Raw genomic sequence first — 10,454 nt, 5'->3', positions numbered from 1 at the left:
TGGATGGATGGATGGATGGATGGATGGATGGATGGATGGATGGGTGGATGGGTGGGTGGATGGGTGGCTGGGTGGGTGGGTGGTTGGATGGATGGATGGATGGATGGATGGGTGAGGAGCACAGCAGTGGGTGCAGTGTCCTGGGGTGGCCACTAGGCAGTGGACAGCAGTGAGACCCACAGCCATAGGCCGTATTCATCCATGTGCCCAGCACTCCCGAGTGTGAGCAGCAGAATCCCAGAACCTGGACAACAGTCAGAGATCACACAGGAGATGCTCCCTCTGGAGATGCTCACACAGAAGCCAGATTCCCGACACACAATAGGCAGCCACACCACAGAGGCCCTGGCTGCTGCAGACACACAGTAGGAGGTGCTCACAGAAAAAGTACCCACACAACAGCTCACTTCCTGACACACAGTAGGTGTTCACTGACATCTAGGGCTCAGCACACAGGATGTGCTCATACAGCAGTCCATTTTCTGACACAGAGTAGGTTCTCACACAGCAGCCCAGGGCTGTGCACACAGTAGGCGCTCACAGAGTCGATGCCCACACAGCAGCCCAGGACCTGACACACAGTGGGTGCTCACAGGTACTCAGGGCCAGGCCCACAGTAGATGCTCACAGAGTGCACGTCCACACAGCAGCCCAGGGCTTGACACACAGTGGGTGCCCACAGCCTGACACACAGTAGGTGCCCACAGACACCCAAGGCTTGACAGTAGGTGCCCACACAGCAGCCCAGTCCCCAGCAAACAGATAGTAGATACTCAATAAGGAATGAGACACAGAGGCTGCCCCAGGGCTGACCTGCGGAAAGTCACACCTCAATGTATAAGGGGCCAGGAGGAGGGGAGGGCCAAGGAACTTGGGAAGGGGCCGCAGGCTGCAAGCTGTCAGCACCGCAGTGTCCTGGCCTGGGCACTTCACCCCCCTCCCAAGGAAAGCAGTGGCTAGACCAAATCCAGAGCCTAGGATTGGCACGTGGGCAGCAGGGCAACAGAGAGGGGGGTCCAGGCCTCAAGAGGCAGAGGAGAGCTGAGGGCCCCCCCAGGGAGGGACAGGGGCCTGGGCACGGGGAGGGCACTCACTATTCCAGCTGCCTTGGCCAGGTCGGGGTTGTTGGGCGCGAAGCTCCCGCTGTGGCTGGTGGACACGGTGTTGGGCTTCTTGTTGCTCAGCCCCATGGCATCCATGGACTGGCTGCGGCTCCGGATGACCCTCTGTGAAGGGGGTGGTGGTGGAGGAGGCACAGGATTCCTAAGGGCCGTCCCCTTGGGGAAACCCAGGAGCCCAGGCGTCTGGTCCCTCCCCGGCAATGCCACTCTGGGTGAGCCCTGGAAATCCCTTCCCCTGGGCACGTGGACAGCAGGGCAACAGAGGGAGGTGGGGCCGGGCCTCAATTTCCCTGTGCGTCACATGAGAAGCAGGTACATATGGGGCCTGCCTAAGGGTAGCTCAGGTCTTGGCTCTGCCACCAACTTGCCAGGTGGCCTGGGGGACACAACTTCACTTCTCTCAGTCTCTGGGACACACAGGCTGCTCTGTGCTGAGTGTCCTCATGTGGCTGCGTAAGGACTGCAGAAGAGACTGAGTGCACACAGAGCCCTCTTGACACCTGAGTTTCACTCCTGTTAAGGCCTCTTAGAGCTCTCCTGTCTTCTTTCTTTTCTTCCCTCACACCCTCCTTCCTTGTTTTTTTCAGACCAATCTATACCAAATGTTTGCTGTGGGACCAGTGCTTTACAATCACTCTGTCACTGGATACCCCTGCAAGAAGGGGACTAGCAATCATGCCCATTTCACACACGATGGAACTGAGGCAGGGGCGAGCCCAGCATGCCAGGACCCATGCCCCCAACTCTGGACTCTGCTGCTTCTGAGAAATTATTTGACCTAATCTAGGTCCACCATCCAGCACCTACCAGATGTGGGACCATCGGAGCCCTCCTCAAAGGAGACACCCCAGATCCATACTGACCCCACCTGTCCTGTCTCCAGTCTCCCAGCCTCTTTCTCAAAGATGATCTATTCCCCTCAGTTCCTGGGCAGGCCTGGGCAGCTGGACTAATTCCCTTATTCCAACCCATAGCTCCAGCTGTGTGACCTGCCCTGGGTTGAGGGTGAGGTGTGACCAGCTGGCTGGGCACCTGGAAGATGGGCAGGTGGGTGGAGACGGTGGCAAAAAGGCTACCACCTGGGGCCCTGTAGCCTAGGTGAGTCCAGACCCTGTCCGGGAACTACTCCACTCCCCACACTTCTCATCTCAAACAATAGTTGCTGAGGCAGACAGGCAAGGTTTTGCATTTTGCTTTCAAACTTATATTGTACCAACCTAACTCTTTTAAAGATAACAATAACTGTATGAGGTAAGTTGCCATTACCCTACTCAACAGATAAAGAAACTGATGTTCACGGAATGCCCAAGCTGGCAAGTAGCAGAGCTGAGATTTGAAGTGTCTGTGCTCTTAATGCTAAGCTAAACCAGGGAGAGGCAGGGTGGGTCACACAGGCCAGGTCCCTCTCCAATGATGATGGTTCACACACCCCTTCTGAGAACTCTTTCTCTCAGTCAAGACAGAGCCTCTTCCTCTTTTCTCTGCCTGCTGACCTGGCAGCCTTTGTACCAGCAGCCCTTGCTGTCTCCCAGAATCCTCCAACCTTCAGCAGAATTCCCAGGTGAATTCTCCACCCAGGCCCCACCTCCAACAGTTACTCCTCCTCAAGCCAGGGCTCCACCTTACACGCTGCTCCCTCAAACTCTACTCAAGGCAGACTATGTCTGCCAAGTGTAAGCCCATTGTAAAGCCCAAATCCACCTCGAGCCGGGCCCTCCTCCCAGACTAGGGCTTCCTCTAGCCACACCCCCACGCCATGTCCATTAGCCCCGGCCCCTGACTCCACCCCCAGCCACGTCCCCTCCCAGACTCTACCCCCATGCGAGCGGCCTCTAGCCATACTTCCACACCCTGTCAATCAGCCCCAGTCCGGGACTTCGCTCTCAGATTCCACCTCCAATGCCAAGCCACCTCTAGCCACTCCCCATGCTGTGTAAATCTCCCAGTCCGGGACTCCACCCCCTAAGCCACTCCCCTTCTGCCAGACTCCACCCCCACACCGTGTCCATCGGTCTACCAGCCTCAGCCTGGGATTCCGCCCTAGCCGCATCCCTGCTACCCGGCCAGTTAGATCTGGGGCCCTTCACCTTGAAAGACTCAAAGAAGCCGCCGCCCCCACTGCCATTCTCCATCTTGTCCTCGTCGCCGCCCAAGCCCATCATGGACTGGCTGTGGATGTGCAGTTCCTCATAGAGTGTCTCCAGGAGGGCGGCGCGCGTCCGCTCCTGTGGGCCAGGCCCGGGCCGTCAGGAAGGACCCCAGGGATCAGCCCTTCGGCCCACAGTTCAAATCCCAGACACCTTCTGAGGCACGGGACACCTTCTCTGAATGAGTGGGGAGTGGGGAGGGCCCCTGCACCGCCTTCCCCCAGGCCACTCCACAGCTCAAGCAGCCCCCAGGGACCCTCATATGAGGGGCCCCTCATAGCCTCTTCAAGGTCTGGCTTCATGTCCCCACCCCCCAGGCTCGCCCCCTACCCAGACCCAAGGTGTCCCCCATCAGCCTGCCTGCATCCCAGCATCTCCTGGGCACTCCTCACTATCCCTCCGGCTTCCTCTCCCCAACCTCCTACTCATCCATCAATCCATCCAGTCCCAGGTGTCCCCGCTAAGGCCAGGGTCTGAACATGGCTTTTCCCTTCCCAGGGACAGGACTGAAGTTCTAGGTTGGAAGGTGAGAAGAGGGCGACCCAGCTCTTACAGCCCATCCTCACCTCCAGTTTGGCAAACTTCTCTGCCTTGTAGCAGGCATATTCAGCATTGATCAGCTTTGTCAGCAAAAATTCCTGGAACTCAGGCCCCTGGAAACCCCCAGTGTGGAGGAGATGAGAAAGGGAGGTTCAGATGAACACATAAACAAGAGTCTGAACCCCAATGAGGCAGAGGCTGCAGCTCCTGAACCATGCTCTGCTGGGGCCTGGGGTCACCCTGTTCACTCCCAAAGGGCATCTCCCTGGGTTCAGCTCCCCAGGTACCTTCAAGGGGCCCCAGTGCCCTTCATGGCTGCCTATGCCCTCAGGAGAGCAAACTCCACAGATGTTAGGGTCTGAGTTGGGGTCTCGACCTACTGCTTCAGTCTAGGGTAGCTGAGTTGTGTACAGAGCTGAAGCCCAAGCTTGAAGTGTGCCCCTCCCCAAACATTTTAGAAGAAAGAAGAGACTGGAACTGTCAGAAAGAGAACAGAAATGAGGAAAGGCCACTCTACTACATGGAAAGTATAAAACAATTGTGTAGTTTATTCTGTGACCTTGTGAAAAAAAAAAAAAGTGTTTTCAAGATGCACGGAAAAGCCAGTCCCCAGTTGCAGTTAGGGGAGCCCAGCTGCCCTGGCACACAATGCAGCTTTGGGACCTCATAAGGCAGAATGTATGTGCACCCCCCCAGGCCCCCACCCATTTTGTCCTGCTTTGCCCATGACTAGGGGCTGCCCCTCACCTTCCTGAACACGGCGGGGTCCGGGAGGGGGGGTCCGAAGAAGGGCACATCATCTCTTGCAGTGACAGAGACCTGGAAGGGAGGGCAGCTGTCCGTTCCTGTGGAGTCTGGGGTCTGCTCTGCCCCACCCTAGCCGGAAACCTCTACTTTGCCTCCCTGGCCTGCCCCTTGGTCGGGGAGGCTCAGTGATTGTGGGCTGGATGAATCTTTCTTCCAGGGATTTCTGCCCTCTATCTTTTGCCCTGAATTTTAGTGGTGGAGAGGGGTGAGGGCTACGGGAATCATCGGGATGGTGAAGGCAGAGGAGGCCATGGGAGGTGGAGGACGGTGACACCAGGCCGGGAGGCAGAGGAGGGAAACCGTCCTCTCTGAGGGGGTGAGCTTTGGGGAAGACAGAGGCCATGGTGTGAACAGTGCACCACTGAAGCCTTCCACGGTCCCCCGTTACAGCTGGAAAAAGTGAGGCTCGGAGGGGCATCCCAGGGAGGGCAGAGCTGCAGCCAGGGTCCTTGCTGACGCCCCTGGGAGGCTCCAAGAGCACCCACCTTGTAGAGGGGGCCATCAGGGCCCCCGCCCTCAGCCTGCACCACTACGTAGGCATGCAGGAAGTTGGACGCGATCATGTCGGGCACAAAAGGAGTGTTCTCATCCTGGAAGACCACAGCCACGATGTCGTTCCCGATGTGCCGCTTCCGCTGCAACTGAGCACAAGGCCACGGGCCTTCACGGTCTGGCCACAAGGGGCCCACTGGGGAGAGGGGTGTCCGCAGGGGTTTAGGAGGGTTTGGGGTAGTCAGAGTGCACATCTAAGGATTTGCTTTCCCCAAAATAATGTAGCAAAATAAATTTGTCTTAAAACGATTTTAGTTGAAAAATGGCCTGTTTGGAACAACGTACACTCTTCAGGTGACAAGGGTACACTAATGTCCCAGACCTCACCGCTATTCAATTCATCCACATAATCAAAACTCACTTGTGCCTGGACATCTATTGAAATTACAAGAACAATTCCTTTAGGTTTTTTGGAGTGCTGTGACAGATGATGAAACCAAGGCCGAGAGCAGTGACTTGGAAGGTGCTATAATGAGTTATAATGAGCTTGGGGACTCGAGCCCAGGTCTCTCGGTCCCTAGACCCTACCTCTCAGCCCTTCTCCTGTATCAATGCCCCAAACATGGCCCCCGATTGAATAAACAAGCTCTACTTGGTATACATTCATGTTGCTAAAATGAACACAGACCCTCAGTAAAAGAAAGTTAAAAGACACTAAAAATAAGGAATAACTATTTCCATTTTTCTCACATTTCCCTTTTATTCCCTTGGGCTGGGGACCTGATTGGGAAGGCAGATAGCCCTGTAGGAGGCTCAGGACAAGGGGACACACTTCTGAGTTCAGTTCCTGGAACATGCCTTGCATGTCCTCGAGTCCAGGCCTTTGCAGAAGCTGTTCTCGCCACCTGGAACATTTCCCTGCCTTCTCCCAGCTCCTTCACAGCCTAAAAGTCACTTTCTCTTGAAAGCTCCCACCTCTGCCAAGACTACATGTCCCCACATGACCCCATGATGCTCTCCACTCCCCACAAAGCACCAGCTCAGATCTGCTAAACTCTTGCAAGGTACTATGAACTGTTCTAGTCCCTCTATGCACTCACGCATTTATGCTCACCTAGGAGGTGGGTGCCATTCTGACTGTAGAAACCAAGGCTTTCCCAGCGTTGAAGCAGCCTGTCTCCCCTGACCCAGTGAGAGCCCACAAGTGGGGGTGCTGATCATTTCCCTCTCTGTCCCAGGGCCCGGCGCTGAGCCTGGCGTGATGGACGCTGAACGGACAGGTGGAGGGGGAGGACAGGTAGAAGATGGGAAGCAGGTGGGGGTGCCCAGGCTACCTGCTGGGCGTCCCCTTCTGTGTAGGGCAGCTTGGTGGACACGTGAAACATGATCTCCTTGTTGCGGAAGTTGCAGTACACAGATTCGGTCCCCGTCTGCCCGTGGGTCACGTCCAGGCCTCCTCGGAACCTACCCCCGGGCCCCCCAGGCCACGGCTCAGTCTCCAGCCCCGGCCAGGCCTCCACGGGGCCAGGACAGGGGCTCCCTCCCTGCCCAGGAGCACAGGTCAGATTACACTCTGCTCAGCCCGGCCTAATACTCACCCCTTAAAGTCCTGCAGTTTGACCTTCTGGCCAAGAAATTCAAGGAACTCCACGAAGGCGGGACTTTCCTCGTTGGTGCTGAAGAGTTCTTCCTCGGAGGTCTGGGAATGAGGGGCCAAGGTCATTGAGCTGGAGTTCCTGAGAAGCCCTGCCCTCTGTCCCTACTAGGACCCAGAGAGGGCTGGAGGGAGGACCTCTGGCAGCCTCCTGGGCTCCCAAGTCCCTTGGCCGGTGTGCTGCCCTGGAAAAGGTGTCAGGCTCCAGATACGGGGCCGGGTGGGGAGGGGCAGCAGGGAGGAGGAGGTGAGCACACCTGCCCGAGCTTCTGATAAATGACGCCAAACTTGAAGTTATTGCTGATGACATGCTCGTCAAAGGTGACGATGAGCCGGGAAGCCTGCAGGAGAGGACGCCGGGTGAAGAGGCTGCATGTGCAAGCTGCCATTCGACGTGCTCTTCCCCTGTGCCAAGCACTGAGCCAGGCGCTCTACACGCATCACGTCATGTAATTCTCAGAACAAGCCTGGGAGGGAGACAGTCCAGCTGTCCCCTCTGAATCTCATGTTCAGAGACCTTAAGTGACTCACCTAGGGTCAATGGCTTGCAAGCACATACAGGCTTGGGATTTGACCCCAGGTCTGTTGGATCCCAAAGCTTAAGCTCATCACTCCTGAATTTGCCGTGAGTCCCAGTCCTGCCATGCCAAGCCTGCCCCTACTCCAGTCTAACTCCCAACTCACTCCTCGGCTTCTCTGTAAACCCACATCATTCTTCCAGAAGAGGCCACATCTCACCAATCTGCTGTGGGCACTGAGCAAGTTCTCCTCACCTTAGGCCTCAGTTTCCTCTCCCATAAGCAGGAGGTGGGCCCTGGTTTCTGAAGCCGCTTCAGGATACCTGTCCTGGACCACACCACCTCTCGAGACCTCACACTGCTCCAGAATTCAGTCAGGCACACAAGGGTTTACCTGTCTGTCCTCTTCCAGGAGGTGCCCCTGGCTCATCCAAGGCAGAAGCCCCTGCCCCTATCCCCACACTGTCACAGTGCCTAGAGCCCAGCTCCCAGCACCCGGGCAGGAAGTGCCGGGGCTATTCTTTCTCTACAGGTCTCCTCTGGGATAAAAAGGCAAGGCCAGTGGAGAAGACACCCGTTCCAGGGGCGGACTGCGGCACAGATTGCTCTCAGGAGGGTCTCCAAACATCACAGAGGTTCCAGATGTTAGCGAGGCCAGCCTCGAAGACAGACAAACCTAGGCTTAAATGCAGGCCCTCCTTATCTGCTGTGCACCCTGGGGTAAGGCACAGGCCCCTTCGGTGGCTCCTCTTCTGCAAATTGTGGACTTCACAGGGTTATTGTGAGGATTAAATGAGAGAACCTGGGGAAAGTACCTGGCACACAGAAGGTGCTTAATAAATGCTCAGTCTTCCAGTTACTCACCCACCCTCAGTGAGCTGTGCCCAGATCCAGTCATACCTTGGGGTAGAGCACAGGATAGAACCGATCCACGTTGACGTCTTCACACACCAGCTGCAGGAGGAGATAAGGGAGGGATGTGGGGCATGGGGCCAGGGAGGAGAGGACGGGGCTGCCTGGGCCTCCCTGGTCAAGGTCTGGGGAGGAGCCATGCTGGGAATGGCCAAAGCTAAAGCAGGACTCGGGGTTCACTGTTGCTTAGGGAACGGAGGTCCCCTGAGATCTGAGGGTGCTACAGAGAAAACCGAAAGCACACAGGCAGGGGACGAGGGCCCGGAGAACACATGGCAGCCCAAGAACGGTGGGAACACGTGAGAGACGGCCTCAGGATAGGGCAGAGCCCAGGGCAAGGGCCTACGGCTGAAGGGGGCACACCGAGGCAGAGCTGAAGCCCCACAGGTGCCCATCTGCGAGGCCAACCAGGGAAGCTCAGGGGAACGGAGGCCTCACCTTTGCCATCTGGACGACATTAGGGAACTCGGTGAGGCAGGAGATGGGGATGACATCATGGTATGTCCGGCACTTGGTCCTGGGAAGAGAAAGTCACATGGTGAAGGCCTGGAAAAGGAAAACGGGAACCCCACCCCCACAAAGTAAGGCCAGAAGGGGGTGGATCACAGCGAGGACCAGAGGTGATGACGGGTGCCAGGCTGACTCGGGTACTAACTTGCTGTGCAATCTCAGGTAAATCCCTGCCCCTCTCTGGGCCTTGATGAAGAGAGTGGGTCAAATGAGATGGGTTCTGAGATTCTAAGGCCTCAGCCCTTCCTGCCATCTCGGGACTCCCCCATCACCCTCACCTGAGCAGCAGCCGCAGGTGCTCTTGGTCCCCGATGACATCGTACTTGAGTGAGAAGACAAGGTGGCCGAGGGCAGTGTCCAGTGAGTAGTAATTGAAATGCTCCTGCAGTGGGAGGCGGGGTCCAGGGGAATGGGTGAGGCTGAGCACGGGGCTTCCTGAAACCAGGCCAGAGAGCCAACCCACTCCCAGATGGGGGGGGGTCCTTCGCCCACAGCAGGTGTTACGGCTGACAGCAGATCCCACGCCAGACAGACCGGCACTCAAAGCCCCACTCTGCCACTGACCAGCTGGGCAGCCTGAGGAGGTCACTTGGCCTCTCTGTGCCTTGCTTTCCTAGTCTGCCAAATAGGAGGGAACCCTGTACTTTGGTGGCGGCCAGGACTGAAAGGGAGGAAGTGTCTGGCTCAGTTCAGTGAGGGTGGGTAGTAACACCGGATCTCTGGGTGCTCATCGAGTCGGGACCATATTCGGACCTCCATGTCTGTCTTCAGCCTTGGCCCTTTTCAGGGCTGGGCACCCAGCAGGTGTTCAACGAGCAAAAGCTGATTGCCCAACCTGTGACTCTGTGGCCCCTGAAGCCAGGGCCCGTGAGAAACAGGAAGCGAAACATCTCACAACACACAGGGCGGCTGGCCAGGCAGGTTTCCACCCTCCTGTCTCACCTGGAGGGGAGGGCGCAGGGTTGGGAAGACACCCTGAGGAGTATCAGGGGTGGCTGCTGCAGGGACGGCACCCCTAGAGAGGAGCCCAGGGCTGGCACCTCCAGGTGGGGAAGTCCCAAAGCCGAGGGCTGGAAGTTCAGGGAGACACCACCCAGCCCGGCCCCGGGCTCCCCCTGCCAACCCCAGCCCCAGCCCTAGCCCAAGCTCTGGGAGTGGAGCTGGCTGCCCGGCCACACCCGCCCCAGGAATCATCCTAGAAGTAAATCCTGTTCAAACATGAACACCTGTGCTCAGAGGCCAGGCGCAGACAGAGGCAGGGGCCAGTGGACGTGCCCCGTGAATCCGTAGCTCAGGGGCATTCTCAATGGACCCGGGGAAGAGTCCCCCAGCCCTGCCTGGGCACAGAGTGGCAGAAACCCTCAAATGCTTGACACCGTCCAGCAGAGAGGGAGTGGCAGGTATTTGACAAGGAGGCACTCGGCAGGGAAGTCCAGGGAGCGGGGAATTTCCCTGGACACCCCCAAGCCCAGAGGAGCCCCTGGGACACAGTGGGAGAGCGGGCTCAGGGTCCCAGAAAGTCAACGCCCAAAGTCATCCTAACCTCCCCCCTCTGCCAGGATAGGGTCCAGTGCCTGAGCACCTGGCTGCTTCCCCTGTTACCCCACCTAGAGTCAGAAAGGGGCCCTGCCGTTCTGCCAGCCCTGGGGCTTCTCCCCTCAGTACTGCTAATCTGATCCTGGACATGAGACCTCTTCCTTTTTTTTTTGAGATAGAGTTTTGCTCTGTCGCCCAGGCTGGAGTGCAGTGGCAC

General features: G+C 57.3%; 1 protein-coding gene across 2 annotated transcripts in view; it reads right to left on the bottom strand.

Moving 5' to 3' along the window:
• The window catches only part of RAP1GAP (RAP1 GTPase activating protein), a 76,827-nt gene that overhangs the window by 13,479 nt on the left and 52,894 nt on the right, over positions 1–10,454 (bottom strand). For both annotated transcript variants that reach the window (XM_023219293.2, XM_023219292.2), the window contains exons 8-18: positions 8,980–9,083; positions 8,630–8,708; positions 8,180–8,233; positions 7,019–7,102; positions 6,706–6,806; positions 6,442–6,571; positions 5,101–5,256; positions 4,556–4,627; positions 3,835–3,921; positions 3,209–3,346; positions 1,095–1,226 (exon numbers count right to left, since the gene is read on the bottom strand). In XM_023219293.2, the coding sequence (XP_023075061.1) occupies positions 1,095–1,226; positions 3,209–3,346; positions 3,835–3,921; positions 4,556–4,627; positions 5,101–5,256; positions 6,442–6,571; positions 6,706–6,806; positions 7,019–7,102; positions 8,180–8,233; positions 8,630–8,708; positions 8,980–9,083 (1,137 nt within the window). The remainder of the gene's footprint in view (positions 1–1,094; positions 1,227–3,208; positions 3,347–3,834; positions 3,922–4,555; positions 4,628–5,100; positions 5,257–6,441; positions 6,572–6,705; positions 6,807–7,018; positions 7,103–8,179; positions 8,234–8,629; positions 8,709–8,979; positions 9,084–10,454) is intronic.

Source organism: Piliocolobus tephrosceles, chromosome 1 (genome assembly GCF_002776525.5).
Source record: "Piliocolobus tephrosceles isolate RC106 chromosome 1, ASM277652v3, whole genome shotgun sequence".
Lineage (NCBI taxonomy): Eukaryota > Metazoa > Chordata > Mammalia > Primates > Cercopithecidae > Piliocolobus > Piliocolobus tephrosceles.
Note: the sequence above shows the minus strand (reverse complement) of the source record. Positions and strands in the feature narration are given on the sequence as shown.